We start from the raw sequence: 21749 nt of genomic DNA, 5'->3' as shown, positions 1-21749 counted from the left end.
CACAAGCCTTGTCTGTGTGTCATCCAGACTCCCATTATACTCTGCTGCAACTTGACCTCGAAACCGATGCCCAGAATTTGGAGGCGGACTCTTGGAGTCTGGTGGTGGACCAGAACTACCTAAAGACCCTGAACAAAGCCGATATTACAAAACAAGACATCGTCTATGGTACGCTGAGCTGAACTGAGTCATGTTGAGACTTGAATGTTGCAGTCTTTTTCCTAATATAACCATCCATAAGTCATGTGTTTGCCTGTGTCAGAATTTTCTCATGTCAGTCACCCATTGAAATGCATGCTCTTTCTAATGCCTATAATTATGACTGTGACAGTGATGATGAATGTTCTCTTTACCTCGTAGGGCCTTTTGCTGAGAAACAATTCTGCTATGATTAAATAAGTATGATGATACCAGTAGTTGTCTTTTGTCTGTTTGCCTATAAACTCAGCTTTGACCTGCTGAACTTTTGTTCATTAACTGAATGACTTTGTTGCATGTCAGAAATCCTTGGAGTCATACTGGTAGCTGTTTAGGAAAAAGCAGAATATTTTATTAAGAGATCCCATCTTTATGTATTTCCCAGAATTGATCAAGACTGAGATGCACCTCGTACACACCTTAAAAATCATGCTCCATGTCTACATGCACGAGCTGAAACAGTCCCAGCTGATAGAAGAGGACCGGCTGAGGAGGATCTTCCTGGGCATTGAACCCCTACGCATCATCCACCAGCACTTCCTCAAATGTCTCAAAATCCACCACAGACAGAGTCAGGAGGAAGGAAATCCAATTATCTACCAAATATCAGAGATAGCGGATACCCTTATCTCTCAGGTAATGTAGGAAAGCAGCTCAGCATATCTGCTTTGTGTACATTGTTTACTCATGCTTTAAAATTTATTATGGCAACACAATGCAAAGTGAGTGTACGGGGTTTTTTTTTTTTTTTTTTTTTTCATGAGTGGATTCTTTGAGTAAACGGGCCGTTCAGCATCCTCTGTATGTTCTGTATGTTAGGGGTGGGACTCGATTTTTAAAAAATTTATCTAATTAGAAGCTTTGTAATTAATTAATCACATTTCAATATTTAACATGAGAAATATTAATTTAAGTTTGGTTGATGAATTAATCAGTATACATGAGCTTAAACTTCAAAATTGTGTTTATATCCTACCAGTTTACTACAGACCAGCGAAGGGTGGAAGTGCTCCTGTGATAAGCAAATGCCTGAAATTAAAGTTAAGCATCATAACTGGATAGTTTTAGTCAACATTAATGTCTCACTTAATATAGTTGGAAATTAATCATTCACTCAGCTGTATTCCTTGATGTTGAAATGTGTTATCCTTGTTTTAACAGCTTATTTTGAATTAAAGAATTAAAATTAAACCACAAAAAGGAGAAAAACTTTGTTCTCCATTTAACCAGCTGCTTTTACACAGCTGTGCTTCGCACTGTCATGGTTGCTAGGCGACATGAGCTATGCAGAGGTAGGCGGCAGGCGACGCAGATGTGAAGGCTAGACCGTCCAATTTTACAGCCCCTCACTTCCGGCCTTTGCGGTCTTCGTGGGCTGCGAAGGACCCGGTCTATGTCCTTCGAAGGATGCGGCCCCTGCAGTTTAATTAATTGATGTGTCATCTGGCTTCATTGATAGGTAAAGCTGAGTATCATCAGCATAACAATGAAAATTGATGCAGTGCTTTCTAATAATACTGCCTAAGGGAAGCATGTATAATGTAAATAAAATTGGTCCTATCACAGAACCCTGTGGAACTCCATAATTAACCGTAATGTGTGAAGAAGACTCCCCATTTACATGAACAAATTGGAGTCTGTTAGATAAATATGATTCAAACCACTGCAGTGCAGTATCTTTAATACCTATAGCATGCTCTAATCTCTGTAATAAAATGTTATGGTCAACAGTATCAAAAGCTGCACTGAGGTCCAACAGGACAAGAACAGAGATGTGTCCACTGGCAGATGCTGTAAGAAGATCATTTGTAACCTTCACTAATCCTGTTTCTGTACTGTGATGAATTCTGAAACCTGACTGAAACTCTTCAAATAAACCGTTCCTCTGCAGATGATCAGTTAGCTGTTTTACAACTACTCTTTCAAGAATCTTTGAGAGAAAAGGAAGGTTGGAGATTGGCCTATAATTAGCTACGACAGCTGGGTCAAGTGATGGCTTTGCCACCTTGAAGGCCTGTGGTAGATAGCCAACTAATTGAAGCATCAATAATTGGAAAGACTTCTTTGAACAGTCTAGTAGGAATGGGATCTAATATAGATGTTGCTGGTTTGGAGGAAGTAACTATTGAAGTTAACTGCGAAAGATCAACTGGAGCGAAAGAGTCTAAACAAATACCAGCAGTGCTGAAAGCAGCCACACATGAAGATAAATCTTTGAGATGGTTATGAATAATGTTTTCTCTAAAGTCTAAAATTTTATTTGTAAAGAAATTCATGAAGTCACTACTGGTTAAAATGAAAGGAATACTCGGCTCTACAGAGCTCTGACTCTTTGTCAGCCTGGCTACAGTGCTGAAAAGAAACCTGGGGTTGTTCTTATTTTCTTCAATTAATGATGGGTAGTAAGATGTTCTAGCTTTACGGAGGGCTTTTTTTTTAGAGCAACAAACTCTTTTTCCAGGCTAAATGAGCATCTTCTAATTTAGTGAGACGCCATTCCCTCTCCAGCTTTCGGGTTATCTGCTTTAAGCTGTGCATTTATGAATTATACCACGGAGTCAGGCTCTTCTGATTTGAAGCTTTCCTTTTCAGAGGAGCCACAGTATTTAAAGTTATACGCAGTGAGGATGTAAAACTATTGACGAGATAATCGACCTCACTGGGAGCAGAGTTTAGGTAGCTGCTCTGCACTGTGTTGGCACATGGCACTGAAGAGCATAACAATGAAGGAATTAGATCCTTAAACTTAGTTACAGCACTTTCACAAAGACTTCTCCTGTAAAAAAAACTTATTCCCCACAGTTGTGTAATCCATTAAAGTAAATGTAAATGTTACTAAGAAATGATCAGACAGGAGGGGGCTTTCAGGGAATACTGTTAAGTCTTCAGTTTCTATGCCATATAGACAAGATCCAGAGTATGATTAAAGTGGTGGGTGGGCTCCTTTACATTTTGAGAGAAGCCAGTTGAATCTAATAATAGCTTAAATGCAGTGTTGAGGCATTAAAAAAGTCTGAGAAGTCAGACAGAAACTCTGAGTAAGGACCAGGTGGACGATAGATAATAACAAATAAAACAGGTTTTTGAATTTCCCAATTAGGGTGGACAAGGCTTAGAGTCAGGCTTTCAAAAGAAATAAAACTTTGTCTGGGTCTTTGATTAATTAATAAGCTGGAATTGAAGATTGCAGCTACTCCTCCTCCTCAACCTGTGCTTCGACCATTCTGACAGTGTGACTCGGGGGTGTTGATTCATTTAAACTCATTCATACACATTCATCCTGCTGTAACCAGGTTTCTGTAAGGCATAATAAATCAATATATTGAGCAATTATTAAATCATTTACTAGTAGGGACTTGGAAGAGAGAGAGACCTAATGTTTAATAATTCACATTTAATTGTTTTATTCTTTGGTGCAGTTGATGAAGCTATATTATTTATTGTTTTTGAATTTTTAAACTTCAATAGTTTTTTGCTGATTTTAGCCTTGTCTTTTGGTGGTCTGGGAGCAGACACTGACTCTATGGGGATGGGGTTTTGGGGGAATGGCAGCAGGAGAGAAGCTGCATAGAGGCATGTAAGACTGCAACTCTGCTTCCTGGTCTCAACCCTGGGTAGTCAGGTTTTAGAAGGGTTAATAAACCACAGTTTGTCGATAATGAACACCATGTTCGAACATAAGGATGTCCATAAGTGCACGTGGCACCAGGTCACCCTAGGTTGCAGGTCGATGATCGATTTTGTAATCGTATCACTAGATGCATGTTCTGGACACTGAGGTGAAGAGAGGAGCTGAGCTGTCAACTTATCACCACCTGGTGGTTAGTTGGATCAGGTGGTGGTTCGGTGAGGCCATGGAAAAAGACTTTTGGATGGCATTGAAGCAATTCTGGCAAACCGCCAGGCAACTCAAGAGGGGAAAACGGTGCTCTACTCACATGGCAGTGAAAGGAATACATCAAGGACCTCCTTAATCCCACTGACATGCCTTCTGTAGTGGAAGCAGAGTCTGGGGATGAGGGAGATGACTCGCCCATCACTGAGGTGAGGTCACTGAGGTGGTTAAACAACTCCTTGGTGGCAAGGTCCCTGGGAAGGATGAGATACGCCCTGAGTTCCTGAAGGCTCTGGATGTTGTAGGGCTGTCTTGGATGACGTGCCTCTGCAACATCGCGCGGAGATCTGGGGCTGTGTTACTGGATTGGTAGACCGGGGTGATGGTCCCCATCTTTAAGAAGGGAGACTGGAGGGTATGCGCCAACGTTCGGGGGATCACACTCCTCAGTCTCCCCGGTAAAGCCTATGCTTTACCGGGGGTGCTGGAAACGAGGGTCCGTCTGTTAGTCGAACCCCCGATTCAAGAGGAACAATGCAGTTTTCATCCTGGTCGTGGAACACTGGACCAGCTCTTTATCCTCTCGAGGATATTCGAGTGTGCGTGGGAGTTTGCCCATCCAGTATACATGTACTTTGCGGACTTGGAGTAGGCATCTGACCGTGTCCCTCGGGGTATCCTGTGGGAGGTCCTGCGGGAGTATGGGGTGTCTGGCCCGTTGTTACGGGCCATTCAGTCCCTGTACAACCACAGCAAGAGCTTGGTCTGTATATAATAAGTTGGACTCGTTTCCTGTGGATGTTGGACTTTGCTGGGGCTGCCCTTTGTCTCTTCATAATTTTTATGGACAGAATTTCTAGGCATAGCCAGGTGGTGGAAGGCTTCTGCCTTGGTGGCCTCAGAATCTCATCTCTGCTTTTTTGTGGATGATGCGGTCCTGTTGGCTTCATCAGGTGGTGGCCTCCAGCTCGCAGTGGAACAGTTCACAGCTGAGTGTGAAGTGGCTGGCATGAGAATCAGCACCTCTAAGTCTGAGGCCGTGGCCCTCAACCGGAAAAGGGTGGAGTGCCCTCTCCGGCTCAGGGACGAGTTTCTGGCCCAGGTGGAGGAGTTTAAGTATCTCGGGGTCTTGTTCACGAGTGATGGGAGAAGGGAACGGGAGATCGACAGATGGATAGGGGCTGCGTCTGCAGTGATGCGGATGCATCATGGTGAAGAGGGAGCTGAGCGTAAAAGCGAAGCTGTCGATTTACTGGTTGATCTACGTCCCTACCCTCACCTATGGTCACAAGGTTAAGATAAGAGCTTAAAAATAAGATCGTGAATATAAGTGGCAGAAATTAGCTTCCTCCGAAGGGCGGCTGACCTCTTCCTTAGGGATAGGGTGAGGAGTGTGTCCATTCGGGAGGGGCTCAGAGTAGAGCCACTGCTCCTCCACATCGAGAGGAGCCAGCTGAGGTGGCTCAGGCATCTGAGTAGGATGCCTCTTGGGTGAGGTGTTCCGGGCATGTCCTACCGTGAGGAGGCCCCGGTGTAGACCCAGGACATGCTGAAGAAATGATATCTCTCAGCTGGCCTGTTAACACCTTGGGTTCCCTCTGGATGAACTGGTAGAGGTGGCTGGTGAAGGCTGCACTTCTCTGCTTAGGCTGCTGCCCCTGCAACCTGGCCCCAGATAAGCAGAAGAAAATGGATGGATGGATGGATGGATGGATGGATGGATGGAAAACTTCAAATAGTAAATTGTGGGTAAACTTTACGGGGTGATATAAAAAAGTGGGATAGATAATCATCTTATATGCCTGAACTCAGCTAATGGCTGTTTTTCATGTGGAGGAGTAGCCGCTCTACTCTGAGCCCCTCCCAAGTGACTGAGCTCCTCGCCATGTCTCAAAGGGACAGCACAGATGTCGTTTGGAGGAAGCTTGTTTCTGCTGCTGGTATCCCTCAGTCTTATTCTTTAGGTCACTACACACAGTTTGTAGCCATAGGTGAGAGTAGGCAGACCCACTATGAAGCAATCAGCAAGGAGCCTAGAGCCTTTACCTGAAGCAGGGCAATGGGGGCATACCCTGGAGCCAGGCCTGGGGGCTTGTTGGTGGGTGCTAGTAGCCTAGTAGACTTTTTAATGCTAACCATTAACCTTAATGCACAGTTGTATATGGTATTTATATAGTGTATATTGCTTTTATGTTGTGTATATTGTATTTATATTGTGGCCCTTTAGTATTGTATGTTGTATCAGTGTCAGTAGTTAGTAACTACTGCTGCTGTAACGAAGCAATTTCCTGCAAAGGATCAATAAAGTTGTATTTTATTCTAATTCTAATTCTAATTTGTTGTTGGACTTTGGAATTCCTGACACCTCTGATTTTACAGTCATTGGTCAGCTGCAAAGGAGGAAAGCAAATTTTCTATGCCGCTCTCCTTTTCGTTTTCAACACAGCTAAAAATATAAGTTTTCATTCTCCAACCTCTACTGGTTATATGGAGTGTGCTGTGTAAAAAAAACACCTGCACCTGTTTTCTAGGTAACCTCACCTGTGCTATCTTGATGCAATTCTGCATGTCAGCATATATCAATGTCCTATTTCCCAGCATCCCCACACCTGAAAAGCATTATCATATTTTCATGTCATGTCTGTACAGTGTGTTTTGATTTTTGGGTGTTTGGTGATAGATATCGAGCTATGCGGTGCTTTGTAGGGAGGCAGGTGTGTGTGTCGTGATTTGTGTGGGCTGTAAACCAGAATGTCTTCCCGAAAAGAATACAATGTTGATATTTTTGTATCTTTAGCATTTGGGAGCGGATTCAGCATAACATTGTAAGTATTAAGTTCTCCATGTTAATTTATTTTTTTTGAATTTTTCAGTTTTCAGGTACAATGGGAGAACGGATGAAGGATTGTTACGGCATGTTTTGCGCCCGTCACTTAGAAGCCGACCGCTCCTACAAAGAGCTGATCCAGGGCAACAAGAAGCTGCAGGCCCTCGACAGAGTAAGAAACCCACTCTCACTGTTAACTTTATATGGAAGTGATTTTCTTCAAGTTTTGGTAAATCGTGTAGTGTTTTTTTTTGTTTGTTTTTGTTTTTTTTGTGGTTTTTAATTCAATTTCTTCTGTTTATTTATATCAAGAAACTTTTTGTTTTTCTCACAAACAAATCATGTTTCTCTTTTTACTCCTTGTAAGATCGCTGTTTAATCAACAATTTTTGTCTGAGCTTGATTATGGTGAAATTGTTTATATGTCCACTTTGAAACCTCCAGTGTGGAAAAAATGGGATGGTCCTCCTGAACAAAGAGCTGAAAAGAGCAGCATTGTCTAAGATTCCCTCTGCTCTGTCCTTAAATTTGGATAGTGTTCAAAATTTTTATTTATAAAACTTCTGTTTTGCTTTTTTAACATTAAGAAAATAGGTCAGCTGTCTCTGGTGCGAAGGATGGGAATCTCTGACTGCTTATTGTTGGTGACTCAGCGCATCACAAAGTATCCCGTCCTGGTGGAGCGACTCATACAAAACACCGAAGGTAAAATCTCGCCAACCATCACCTGCCTGCTTCTTCTTGCCTGCTGTTAAGCTTTGCTCAGATTTTCAGTGTTTTTGTGATTAATATTTTTTTTTTAACAAAATATAGAACATCAGCACAGAAATAAGCTCTTCTCTCCTCCTTCAAACACCCCAAAAAATGCATCCAGCAATTATCCTTGGCTGCAATTATGTATAGAAAACCACAGATATACACATAGCACTCTCTTCATGAACTTACAAAAAAAAAAAAAAAGCAAATATTTGCCACATTTTCTGTGATATGACATTTTCTCAAATGCTGCAACTCTAGCCATCTCACAAACCCAATCTTGGCCCTCTCCCCTCCAATCCCATAGTAGAATCTGTCTCGCTATCATAATGCTGGATTGAACTCGACTTCTAATGAGTTTATCGCCACCTGTCCATCCTGACCCATCCTGACCCATCCTGACCCATCCTGACCCATCCTGACTCATCCTGACCCATCCTGACCCATCCCCTAAAACAAACAATCCTGATCTAAGTGGTAATGGGATCTCTGAAATCTCACATACAGTTTTATGACCGTTTCCCAAAATTCCTGCAACTTATCATGTGACTGTAGAACATGAATTTAATAACCTTCTTCAGACTTGCATCACCAACAGCCCTCAGTCCAAGTTTAAAGAGTCTGGGTCTTTCAATGTATAACTCAGTAACAATTACTGAAATTTGCTCATCTAGCTGGCTGCAGTGGTCTTAAAAATAAATAAGCCTGGCTGAATCGTTTATTTTTATGCTCTTTACAGTTGGCACGGATGAGTACAGGTCTTTGGGTGAAGCTTTGGAATTCATCAAAAACACCATCATGCAGGTGAACGCTCAGATCAAAGAATATGAGAAAGCAGCTCGTGTGAGAGAGATTGGCCAGCGTCTGGATCCAAAATCTGTGGGCCGGCTGAACGGAGACCAGGTTATACGCAGAGAGGATCTCATCCAGGGCAACAGGAAAGTGGTGCATGAAGGCGCGGTTACCTGGAAATCATCGGGTAAACAGAAAGGTGTGTATGGAGCCTGTTGACTTGGGTGTCTGGATAATTAGTAAAACACTGACACACAAAAAGTGTAAACAATGACTGACGGTCAGATCATATTTTCCAGGAGTTGTTTCCTGTCCCCTGCCCTGCAAAGGATATTAGTTCTCAATGAAAATTTTGTTGTGACCAGTGCTTTGTTTTTAATTTATAAATTCACACTACATTTTTTTTTTTTTTTTTTTTTTTTAACACCTTGTACAAAGAAATGTGCACAGAGATACAGACCTTTTTATAGAGTGCTTTTAAATAGTTTACTGATGGCATTTTGGTCCTCAAGCCTTCATCTGGTGAAACTGATGTACTCCTCTATTAAGAAGTAATTTCATGTCACGTTCAGTTGATGCATCTCTATCAAGCTGCTGCTTCCTTATTACTTTTTTTTTTATTGCTTTGTAGAGTTTTTGAAATAACTCAATGGTTGAAACTTTTGTGTTTATATAAAAAAAATAAATAAATAAATCCCCGCATCTTAGGCAAAGTGGGGTGCTGAGCTTGTAGTACGCTAGCAGAAACCAGCAGGGGCTCATGTTAAACAAGGGCAAAGTTTCAAATATCAAAGTAAAAGTATGTAAAAATGATCCCTGTAGAGCATCCTGAAACCTGAGCTTTTGGCTCAACACTTGGTTTCAGACATTTTCTTTTCTTTTCTTTTCTTTTCTCCCCCTTTTTACTACTCTTGTTTCTGCATGATGTCATTGAGCAAGGATATTCTTATAGGGTCATGTCAGACACAGATCTGAATGTGAGCATGTAAGCTCAGAGTTGGGAAGTAAAGTACAAATACTTTGTTGCTGAACTTAAGTAGAATTTTCAGGTATCTGTACATGAGTATTTATTTTTCTGATAACTTTTTGCTTTTACTCCCTACATTTTACACAAATATCTGTACTTTCTACTCCTTACATTAAAGGAGGCTCGTTACTTTAGGTTTAACTCATCTGAGTGAAGTTTTCATTTCCGGTCACTGCGCCTTCAAACATCAAACCGATCTGAGCCTAAATGGAGGGAACAGTAACACATAATTGATAATTGCTTTGGCTTATTTTTCCCTGTGACTTATTGCATACAAAGATTTAAAAGAGACAAAACCATATAATTTATGCCTTTTATAGCACTGTACTCAGGGATTAAAGTGGGCCGGAACGATCTACAACAACGTCCATAAGTTGTGGTCGCAGTGCTTCAGCATCTTAGCTGGTGCTACAGAAGAGGAGCAAAGATAAACGGAGTAACTTGGGGCAAGTAATTTCAAATGCAATGTTTCTAACAGCTGAAAGACAGAGAAGTTCACTCAAAGATGTAAGAAAGGACAGGAGAGGAAACAGAGAGGTTAGATTGACATGTGATAAACAGGAAATTTAAAGCTTACATTCTTAAAAACATGTTGGATCTGTATATGACGTGAAGTTATGTTTTTTCATTGAATTTAAGCTGATGATGCTTAGATTCATTCACTAAATTCAACCTTTTATACCAACTGTATACAGTCACTATAAAGACAGTATCAATATTATACATACTGTCAGGGTAGGGGTGGAAATGAGCAAAGATAACTCGTGAAATACTGGGTTACATCTTGTTGAATTTAACTGTGTAAATCCACGAAGAGCAGTAAACCTCAGAGCAGCAGCAGCTGATCACAGCCTGTACACAAAGAAAATCTACTGGTGCTTACAATAGAAATTATTGTGACCTTCCTCCCCACATGGAGCCACTATAACCAATCTTGGCGTCCCTCCACCTGCTGAATCCCACTGTAACCCCTGACTGTACTCATTTTTCTGTTTAGGTGATGAGGCAGAGTCACCCTCTACAATGTAGCTAATAGCAAATAGAGCAGTGAACAGTGTTCAAGCTGAGTGCAATCATTAAAATTTAAATTTAGATTGAAATAAAGTTTGTATTATCATAATAATATTGCTAATGATGGTATTATAATAATAAGAATAATGGCAGATAATATTATTTTATTATGTTAGTATAGCACAAGGTTCAGTTATCTTTGCACAAAAATAGCTGGTAGAAATGTCCTCCAAAGAACTACTTTTACTTTCTTACTTTGAGTACATCTCAGAGCCTATACTTTTTCACTTTTACTTGTGTAAAGAAATTGAATCAGTACTTAAAAAATACTCTGGTAAAAGTTGAACACAAGTATCTGTACTTCTACTTGAGTATGGAATGTCTGTACTTTTGCCACCTCTGCATAAGCTCCATCCATCTGGTGACTGCTGTTTTAAATCTGTTTGATAGGGGCAGCCAATCAGAAGAAAGCTCACTTAAAGGGAGAGGAGATAAAGCAGCTTGTTTCAGACAGTAGATGAAGAGAGGCTGCACCAAGGCTCTGTATAAGATGAATAAGGATTGTTTTGAACTGTGATTCATGCAAAGCTCCTCTGAGCATAATAGATCCACTTTAAAGCCTGTCCGCCACTGTTCAATAAAAAGTGTTTCATTCTTTATGAACCAGTTTTACTTCATTGTGCTTAACACAACTGCATCCATTAGTGTCTTGTTGACTTTGTGCAGCTGTAGCCTAGGAGGCATTGTCACCAAATTAAATTCAGTCATTCGCTCTCCTGCAAAGTGGTGGAAAGTGGTGGAAGGGAGTCTGCACTTTTATGATGAACATGTTAAATGACTTGGCCAAATGTGACCTAAATGAAAACTCCCACAGATGTTAAACTGGGCTTAGATCCTGGTCTAGCATATTTATAATTATTTCTTTGTCACCTGTGTGTGTGCGTCACATAACTCAGACGCTGCATTGTTTTTAAAATGCAATAGTGGCTCTGAAGCAGTCAGTGGAGGTTAAAGGATAAACTGGAGTGAGTGCTGGTGTGATTTTTTTTTTTTTTTTTTTAATGAAACTTTGAGAGATGATGCATTAAGTGATTTGAGTGCTCAGCGGATTACCGCAGTAACATTCTGACAACCAGCATAACAACTTTTGGGTGTGTGTGTATGTGTGTCATTAAGTGATGATGAAAAGTCACGTTGAGTCAAAGCATTAAGCGGTTGTGATGTTCTGGTGCTGAGCAGCTGTGCTCTCCCCCTGCAGACGTCCACGCTGTGCTGCTGTCAGACATGCTGCTCCTCTTACAAGAGAAAGATCAGAGGCTTGTGTTTGCTGCTGTTGTGAGTTCTGCTCAAACATAAATGACTGACACACTTTACACACCATTTACTGTATCATTTATGCATCAAAGGTTTACTCTTTTACAGACAGGCAAAATTTAATAACCTTTAAGGTATTTAATAATAGTGTGTCTTATCTCTCTGACTTACCCTGTTTATGATTGTGGCTCATGCAGGATAACAAACCACCTGTGATCTCCCTTGAAAGACTGATAGTCAGAGAAGTCGCCATGGAGGAGAGAGCCATTTTCCTAATTTCTGCACGCACCATCGGCTTGCCGGAGATGTATGAGATCCACACAGGCTCACGAGAGGAGCGCATCACATGGGAGGCCATCATACGAGAAGCGATGGAACGGTAAGCCGAGTCCTTCTACGAAGACCGTAGATGGTACAAAAGATGGACGTAGCTTCTGGGTCTGATAAACGAAGCCAGTGCAGTCTCTGGTTTGGAGTCATATTGAATAAAACATCAATTCTTTTTTCATTATTGGTTAAACTTTCTTAAACTTAAAGAGGTTTAAAAAAAAAAACAAAACTTGGAACATGGAACCCTGCCCGTCACTTATGACGATGCCATCTCTCTCTCTGAGTATGGATACTTTGGATATTTAGGTTGTCTTCCATGGTCCCAGGGTCAGTACTGTATTTCTGTGCTAGAGACCTGAGCGTTAAAGCATGAGAAACGGCCAACCTTTTTATGTCTTTCTTTGTGTTTTTTATTGTGTGTATTTATTTTATAAATCATTTCTTATTGACATACACGTGTGTGTGTGTGTGTGTGTGTGTGTGTGTGTGTGTGTGTGTGTGTGTGTGTGTGTGTGTTTGATTGCTTTAAAAGTGGGCACAGCAAATTAGTTTATGCTGTAAATGCTGTGGCATGTTTCATGTTAAATACTTGCCCCTGTACAAATAAACATTATATCAAATCATAATAAAGAAACCGATCACTTAAAAATGATACGTAAAAGTCGATACTAAGATGTCTGTGTTGTTCAGTCATCAGGAAGAGGTGCAGTACCACGAAATGATCACTACTCTGCAAACATTTCAAGGTAAGACAGCTGAGAACACTTTAGTCACACACTGTCTGTGCTTAGCAAATCCTCCTGTGCAACCTTTGGCTGCGTTTCATTTGACAAAAACTTGATCTGATTTTACTGCTTACATCTTGATAAAGAAAAATGACAGCTGAAGAAGGCCTGGTAGGATTTAAAACATTTTTTTGTTTATTTTTTTTAGGGACTTGCCACTTTCAGTTTGTCTTGCAGAATCTCCTAACTGATGTTGGGCTTGTACACTACCCACCTTCTTTCCTTAAGATATATTTTTTTTAATTTGTTGTTGTTGTTCTGCTGTTCTTTAGATCACTTTAAGCTGAGGGATGACCAGATAAAGATGAGTCTGGCAGAGAAGCAGCAGCTCCTTGCTGCACTCTATAAACATGTGACCGGGCAGGAAACCCCCCATGATGGGCTGCTGCTTGGAGGAGGCACAAATGACCTCAAGCAGCTGGAAACGCTGCTGAAGGGAGCCATCGATGACGGTGAGGGAGCCAACTTCAACGTCTACTTTGTGACTGATATTGGACTCAGTTTTTTTTTTGTTTTTGTTTTCTTTTTCTTTTTGCAGCCATGTTTTGAGGTCAGAGAATATGTGCTGAAGTAAAACTGATACGCATTTCTCATACTGTCAAATCATGAGTGAGCAGTGATGTTATCTTTTAAGGAAGAGATTAAAGAATCATTTCTTTCTCCTTTGTCAGTGGAAATCCTGCAGAACCTGTTTGCCTTGAAGATGAGCAGCACAAAAGTTCCCGTGAAGGAGAGTAACATGCAGGGGCGGCAGCTCAGGAGGGCCCAGACCTTTGGAGAGGCAGATAGTAAACCTGCAGCTGGCACCATGAAAAGTAAGATGGGTGCACTGTGATGCTTCATTACTAATGTCTCGAGTTTATACCATTACTGTTTTCACACACTCACCACAGCCTTAACTTTGCTCAAAGTTACCTGACAGAGGTGCATGAGTGCAGATGTCTGACACTCTTTAACCTGCCAGCTCCCTGCTACAAAGTCTGATTGTACCGATTAGCACTGATGTGAATGTAGCACAACTAATCTCACATCAAATCTGGTGAATTCACAGCTAGTGTTTGTCCTGTTTGCTGCCTCTTGCACACTCAGGCAGCAACCTCAAATCCATCCATCCATCCATCCATTCTCTTCTGCTTATGCGGGGCCGGGTCGCGGGGGCAGAAGCCTAAGCAGAGAAGCCCAAGCTTCCCTCTCCCCAGCCACCTCCTCCAGCTCATCCGGAGGGACCCCAAGGCGTTCCCAGGCCAGCCGAGATACATAATCTCTCCAGCGTGTCCTGGGTCTACCACGGGGCCTCTTCCCGGTGGGACATGCCCGGAACACCTCACCCAGGAGGCGGCCAGGAGGCATCCTAATCAGATGCCCGAGCCACCTCAACTGGCTCCTTTCCATGTGGAGGAGCAGCGGCTCTACTCTGAGCCCCTCCCGAATGGCCGCACTCCTCACCTTATCTCTAAGGGAGAGGCCAGCCACCCTTCGAAGGAAACTCATTTCTGCCGCTTGTATTCGCGATCTTATTCTTTCGGTCACTACCCAAAGCTCGTGACCATAGGTGAGGGTAGGAACGTAGATCGACCGGTAAATCGAGAGCTTCGCTTTTACGCTAAGCTCCCGCTTCACCACGACGGACCGGTGCAGCGTCCGCATCACTGCAGAAGCAGCCCCGATCCGCCTGTCGATCTCCCGTTCCCTTCTCCCATCACTCGTGAACAAGACCCCGAGATACTTGAACTCCTCCACTTGAGGCAAGAACTCGTTCCTGAGCCGGAGAGAGCACTCCACCCTTTTCCGGCTGAGGACCATGGCCTCAGACTTAGAGGTGCTGATTCTCAGAGGCTCCTCCGTGAATCGCCACCTTATCGTGGTGGAGGGGTTTGTGTGTCCCAGTGATACCAGGAGCTATGTTGTCTGGGGGCTTGTCCCCCTGGTAGGGTCTCCCATGGCAAACTGGTCCTGGGTGAGGGTCCAGACAAAGAGCGGTTCAGAAGACCCTTATGAGTGAAAAAACAAGGGAACAGTTTACCCTGCCCGGGATAGGGTTACCGGGGCCCCACCCTGGAGCCAGGCCTGGGGAGGGAGCTCGAGGGAGAGCATCTGGTGGCCAGGCATTAGCCCGTGGTGCTTGGCCGGGCGCAGCCCGAAGAGGTTACATGGGCCCGCCCTCCTGCAGGCCCACCACCCGCAGGAGGTGTCGTAGGGGTCGGGTGCAGTGTGTGTCGGGCAGTGGCCGAGGGCGGAGGCCCTGGCAGACCGATCCCCGGCTATCGAAACTGGCTATTGGGAGCAACCTTAAATCCTGTGAAAAAACTAAGCACACCTTTACTGCTTCCATAGGATTTCACAGGGTAAGTAGCAGCCAGGTGCTGCTAATCACATGCACTTGATTAACTGATCATCAGTAAGTGTGAGCACCCCTAGGAAAGCAGACGTTTTGCAGGTTGCTGGTCGAGCCCTTTCGGCTGTGTTTTAACAACATGCCACAATCTTCCCAGGAGTCAGTCTAGGCAGAGCCTTCAGCTTTCAGGCATGTAAACGTGCTGTAACAGCGGGCCATGATCTACAGAGACAAAAAGACATTGTGAATTTTTGATGTTAATGATTTAATTTTCTCAGATGGAGATGATGATGGTGACAGCCTCGGTGAAGACCGTCCTCTGCGCATGAGTCACAGCTACAATGAATATATGCTCCAGGGCTTCTTCTCTGAAGACCCAGAACAGTGTGTGAGTGAGGCAGATGTGAAGAATCCAAACCTGACGTCAGTCTGGTGATTAAAAATAAATATTTACACTGTTTGTGTTTTGTTTGGTTTTTTTGGCTTCCAGGCTGATGAAGAAACCACTGCTCTCCTACACTGCAATTCAACCTCCATCAATTTCCCTGAGGCTGAGGTAAAGATCTGATACTTATTCTGTTATTGTGCTTGTTTACCCTCTGTTTTATTCATGAATGAATCTTATTTCTTGCCTCTTCTCTCTACAGGTGTATGACAGGGTGATAATGCTCGCGCAGAGGCTCTACAGCCTATATGTAAGGCAACTGATCTTAAGTGATTATGAAACTGTGTTTGGTATCAGCTGGCTAAATGAAACTTTTCACCGTGCAGGCAATCATCGCCCAGCAAGACAGCCAGAATGCACTGCAGCACGCCTTTCAGTCGCAGAACCAGCAGCCCACTAACTTCAACAATGCTCTGTTTGAGTATGAGAAGCAGCGCAGCTTGGATAAGCAGAGGGAAGAACTCAACAACTTGAACAAGCAGCAGGCTCAGCTTCGAGAGGAGCAGCAGCGCTGGGAGAAAGAGAAGGAGCGGCACAGGTGCCAGATGGAGGCTCTGGAGGCTCAAGTGAAACAGAAGGAGGACGAGCGCAGGAAGTTGGAGGAGAAGCTCAACAAGGAGAAGCTCGAGCTCGAGATGCAGAAAGAAAGCTACCAGCACGACCTGGAGAGATTGAGGGAGACCACAAGATCTGTGGAGAAAGAAAAGGAGCGCGTGGCTCAGGAGAAGGAGCGTTTAGAAAAATTAAAGATGAAGCGGGTGCTAAATATTGGACAGCGCAACTATGACGATCCTTCACAAGTGAGGAATGGGATAGAAATTAGATCAATGTAACATTTATCAGTATTAATGACATGAGTATGTATTCATGTGACCATTTTCTGTGTCCACTGAGGCTAAAAAAAAAACTGCATGAAAGTATAATGTAGTCAGGAAACATTGCAAAATATCCTGAAATAATCCAGAGTTATTGGAGCAAGCAAATTCAAATGTGGAAGAAATTTTAAAAACATGCACGATCAGTGCATGAGTTTGATTCCCCGAAAAGGTTTGAAATTTGTTTAAATTGTCTATTTTTTTTTTTCTCCCCAGCTTTGGAATTATTCATCATTCAGGGGAAGCGTAGTGAACGGCAGCATTCCAACCTTTATTCCCCCCACAAATTCCCTGGAAATTCCTCCAAAAGTTCCACCTCGCAGAGAGAGCATCCTCGTACGCCCATCCAAATCCAAGTCGCCCTCCCGCCTGCACAACACCACTAACCAGGTGCACAAACCTGCACCCGTGCAGCAGCAGATCCCTGAAAAACTGGCTGTTGCCAAGGGAAAGGACAAATCCTCCAAGAAGAAAACCCACAAGAGGGCTCAGAGTGCAGGTCAGGGCACAGGTTAATATTTAAAAGCTTGAGGTTTAATCTCAGGAAGAAACCTTCTTCTGCATCCATAACTTTTTTTTTTTTTTCCCCCAAATATTGGTACAGAAAAAAGTTTGTCAACACTTAATCTGAGGCCAGCTGTTGCTAAACTGAAACGGTCTCACTCCTGTGTTTCTAAACCCAGCCTCCATAGAGCTCACCGAGGTGGCGCCCATCCAAGTGACGGGGAAAGGAGGAGGAAGTCTGAGATCCCAAAAGAAGACCAGTCCTGAAAGGACCTTAAATGCAGGTAAAAAATGCAGATACGTCTCCTCTGCAAGATGAGACATCAGCATGTCAGTACGAGATGATTTTAGGTACCTAAACACTCACGAGGACATAAAAAAAGGGTTTAAATTACAGTTACAGCCACCAGACAGGATTTTTTTTTTTTAAACGGGATGAGCACACGATGGACAGAAATACAAAGGACAAGATAAGACTACTTTATTTAGGCCAAAATGTGGGATAAAACAAATCTTAAATAAGTAGAACCTCACTAAAACAAAAGTAAAGGAGTAACATATATAAAATAGTAAATGAGTTCAATGATTATGGACAGATCATACTGTGCAAAAGTCTTGAGCCACTCCTAATTTCTATAAATTTTGCTTGGAAAATAGGAGCAGACATCTATATACATGGAACTACAGCATATAGGGCAAAAACAGAGTTTGTTCTATTCTAATGAGCTTTAAAGTCAATATTTGGTGTGAGCACCTTTATTCTTCTTCACAGCCTGAACCCTCTGAGGCAGCTTTCTTGTCATTTGTTTAAGTAGTCTTCAGAAATGCTCTCCAGGCTTCTTGAAGGACATTCAAAGCTCTTCTTTGGATCTTGGCTGCATTTTGTTGTTCTGTCAAAATGAGCCCACACTGCTTCAATAATCTTGAGGTCTGAGCTCTGGGGAGACAAATCCATGACTGATAGTGTTCCATTGTGTGGTTTTCTATCCAGGTATTCTTTTATTACATTAACAATGTGTTTGGGATCATTGTAATACTGAAAAATGAAGCAGTGGCCAATCAGATGCTTTCCAGGTGGTATTACATGGTGGATCAAAATCTGATGGTACTTTTCTGCTTTCATAATTCCATTAATTTTGACAAGATCCCCGACGCCACTGTCTGAAATGCAGCCCCAAACCATGACAGAGCCTACACCATGTAGGATTTGTCACTCCATTCAACCTGTTGCCACTGATTTTCAGTCCAGTTCTTGTGTACATAGTATACTGAGGCATACCTCAGCCTTTTCTCCCTGCTGGAGGAAGCTATTTATAACCCCACCTCTTTTATATTTGTAGGTTTAAAAGGTTCATCCTTAGTTTGAGTGAACAGCACCCTCTTGTGGGGAACTTGTAACCTGCAGTTTGATGGCACAGAACAGACATGACTGAGGTCCTAATTATATGGAGAACTGAATGATACCAAGAGTTGTTTTTAATATTCTGCTCTCACATGTTTATATAAACAGGAGGGACATAAAATTAGGAAAATGTCTCATTTCAGTGGATTGCAGTAGGACACCACTACAAACTACAACCTCAGTAAAAAAAAAACAAGTGAATTTCAGGCTCAGTGTCGATATGAACTTTTATTTCCCTGGAGTGCCATTTTTGTTTTCTTTGTCTTCCTTCAGATACTTTCAGACCTCCAGCATCAGTCCAGAATGTGAAGATGCCTCAGCCCTCAAGCGTAAGCAAGCTGAGGATCACCGACACTCCACCACCTCCACCTCCTTTCCCCAAAGAAGTTATCAGACCCCCCAAAGAGAAGGAAATCTTCCTTTAAACTGCAGACTCCAGAGTTTGGATGAGTCTGGAATCACAGACAGAGCTGTGAGAGTACTTCAGGATGACCCTGTGTGCGTGTGTCTTTATAAAGAAGTAATTATACTTGATCTTGTAAACAAAGCAAAGATGTTGGAGAAATGTATACACAGTTCTTATGGAGCTTGTTGAAAGAGTGAAAGAAGTTTGGCCCCATTTGTACATTTGAGAAAGATCATATTTTGTATAAGGATTTCATGGCTAAAGAAACTTTTTTTTTTTTTAATCATTTTTGTTTTTAAATCAAAGTAGGTTGTCTGTAAACATGTACCATTCAGTTTTAAGCTCTTGCTTTCATTCATTGTGTGTGTGTGTGTGTGTGTGAGTGTGTGTGTGTGTGTGTGTGTGTGTGTGTGAGTGAGTGAGTGAGAGTGAGAAGCAGTAAATCTGACAGGTTTACTTCTATTTAAAACAAGTTTAAAGCAATTTTATTTTAATTTCGTCTCAGAGTGAATCAGATATCAGTGACTTTTTTTTAAACCTGCTGAGCATGTGTACAAATTAAAAGGGTGTGTGAAGTTTGACTGTGAGCTGCTTGTTAAGTGATTAACAAAGATTTGGAGAGTTTGAAGCAGTGTCCATGACACTTAATGATGCTGTTAAACATTTTGGTGATATAAAATATTTAACCTTATGTGCCTGATTTTTCTCTGGTAGAAACAGTGATTTTACAATTGTGTAACTATTTTTTTTTTTTTTTTTTGGGGGGGGGTGTTTGTTTCATGACCTTTGTCAAATAGTCAAAATAATCACCTCCAAAATTAAAACCAGGTGTGAAAAATAAATTTAGGTAAGCAAATCCATAATTACTTAGATTCAGTTTTATTTATATCGTATCATGAAGAATCAGGCTCAGGGAGCGACAGCTGTCTGCTGTGATCGTTTGAGAGATGAGGAACATAGAGAGACAAGGTCTTACAATAGACATCACATCTTCACCCCACACGTCCACCATGTCATTATGGTAGCTATATATTTGATTTGGCACAGCACTGCCCTTCCTGACACAACCCTCCCATTTATCCTGGTTTGGAACTGGCACAAGGACTACCTGAGGAAGGGTTTTTGTCTCTCTTCCCAGTTCTAAACTGGGGATCTTTAATGTTAAGTGAATTTGTTAAGCACTCTACCACAGTCACTTATAGTAAACATGGCTGTAGTAGGATTACTTCATTACCAAAATAGCTTACCATACAAAACTGTGGAATTTCTCATCTTGTTCTCTTATCTTCTCTTCCTGCAGTACATCCAAACTGTTTTTTCCGACAATGTGAAAGCTTGTTTCCACCACTTTTTTTTTTCCCCCTGCGACTACAAAAGAAACTTTTGGCATCCATCAAAATTTCAGGTTGAGAGCTGCTGATGTTATACAGAGGAACACATCACTATGAGTGGCAAGAGGCTCTTCGCTCATTTTTCATGTCTGTGACCAGCAGAGGGACTTCTCACAGCTGGAAGGCCATGAAGAGGCATTCAGAGTCAGGAAGGAAATATGAACATACACCAGTTTGTAAGTGTTGGGCAGCTAAAGTATATAGATTCAAGCAATCTGTGGAGTTTGAGTGACTAGACAAGTGTGATATAAGAAACACGGTAGACCAAATATCAAATACAATGATTCTTTATTATACATATGCCTCCACAGAGGCATTAAAAACCACTTGTTGACACCAAACTATACTGGTGAATGAATAATGTCATGTCCTGTAAAATCTTTTGAATCACATTCAGACCCAAGGGCGCTCTCATTTACCCAAATTATTTGAACTTTTACAGAGAGCCTCTACACTGCAGCACCGAGCTGCCCAGCATGCTTGGCTGCTGGCATTCAACAGGATGCCCTCGAGCCAGGCAAACAAATGCAGGACCAATATCGGGCAGATAGTGTTACCTTGATTTCCATTTCTTTAAACCCTTATATTTATGCATAAACACACACATACACGCACGAGCCGACAAAAAGTCGGTCCATGAGTTAAAATACTGTGCAACTGTTTAAATACGAACTAAGAACAACCAGAACCACTCACTCTTCAGTTAACACGTAAACCTGCAGCACTTTGAGTCCAGCACTCACGGTTTTCATAAAGCAACTTTCACAGGTGACACATTGTCCAGCAACCCCTGACGTGGACACGGTAAGGCCAAAACCAACTCTTAAGACAACATGAGCGACTCCTGGGAGAACCAGACTGCAGTGGCTTCAGCGGTCAGGCCATCAGCAACATTTACAAAGTCTGGTTTATACACTGGTTTTTTTTATATGGGGTAAAATCAAAATAAAAGCATGCAAAAACAAAATGTAACAAAAGTATGATGAGGTAAAAACAAAATAGCTTTGGCTTAAACAACAATAATGATAGCACCACATTTTAAAGGGTATGAAACTCTTCAGCCACTTTGTGCTCTGACTGGTGTGGTTCAAAATGTAGTAGAGGAAGGAAAAAACAAAACAAAAAAAAGTTCAGAAGGGCTATTTAGGGGATTCAGTTTAAAAAAAAAAAAGTGCTTGAAAAATGATGGGTCTGCAGAGCTACTGCCATCTCTTTTTTAATGCATAACTGAGCAGCACAATGCAGATGCTCTCTGGTAAAGCAGAAGTCTCAGCGGGACGCTTAAAGGCCGGTCACACCAGAAAAATGGGACAGTTTAATATTTGGGTCTGAAGCTCAGTGAGTGTGACTCCATCCTGACCCAGAGGATCTTTAAGTGGCTCTTTGTTTCATCTGAACTCAACACTACAAGATTCTAGTGAAATCATTCACAAACAGGAGAGCAAGCTGGCAGGTCCAGATGACTTGCAATTAGGTCCATGATGCGAGTTGCCTCTGTAAATGGTAAATGGACTAG

General features: G+C 42.1%; 1 protein-coding gene across 2 annotated transcripts in view; it reads left to right on the top strand.

Moving 5' to 3' along the window:
* arhgef18a (rho/rac guanine nucleotide exchange factor (GEF) 18a) overlaps positions 1–19507 on the top strand; it is a 30402-nt gene extending 10895 nt beyond the window's left edge. For both annotated transcript variants that reach the window (XM_030752099.1, XM_030752100.1), the window contains exons 4-20: positions 28–168; positions 584–834; positions 6907–7032; positions 7448–7565; positions 8356–8607; positions 11705–11781; positions 11958–12139; positions 12781–12836; positions 13148–13327; positions 13547–13690; positions 15489–15598; positions 15701–15766; positions 15858–15905; positions 15982–16455; positions 16747–17029; positions 17214–17318; positions 18710–19507. In XM_030752099.1, the coding sequence (XP_030607959.1) occupies positions 28–168; positions 584–834; positions 6907–7032; positions 7448–7565; positions 8356–8607; positions 11705–11781; positions 11958–12139; positions 12781–12836; positions 13148–13327; positions 13547–13690; positions 15489–15598; positions 15701–15766; positions 15858–15905; positions 15982–16455; positions 16747–17029; positions 17214–17318; positions 18710–18861 (2765 nt within the window). In that variant the 3' untranslated portion in view covers positions 18862–19507. The remainder of the gene's footprint in view (positions 1–27; positions 169–583; positions 835–6906; positions 7033–7447; positions 7566–8355; positions 8608–11704; positions 11782–11957; positions 12140–12780; positions 12837–13147; positions 13328–13546; positions 13691–15488; positions 15599–15700; positions 15767–15857; positions 15906–15981; positions 16456–16746; positions 17030–17213; positions 17319–18709) is intronic.
* Positions 19508–21749: the final 2242 nt, after the last annotated feature.

The sequence above is a fragment of the Archocentrus centrarchus genome, chromosome 17, assembly GCF_007364275.1.
Source record: "Archocentrus centrarchus isolate MPI-CPG fArcCen1 chromosome 17, fArcCen1, whole genome shotgun sequence".
In the NCBI taxonomy this organism is placed as follows: domain Eukaryota; kingdom Metazoa; phylum Chordata; class Actinopteri; order Cichliformes; family Cichlidae; genus Archocentrus; species Archocentrus centrarchus.
Note: the sequence above shows the minus strand (reverse complement) of the source record. Positions and strands in the feature narration are given on the sequence as shown.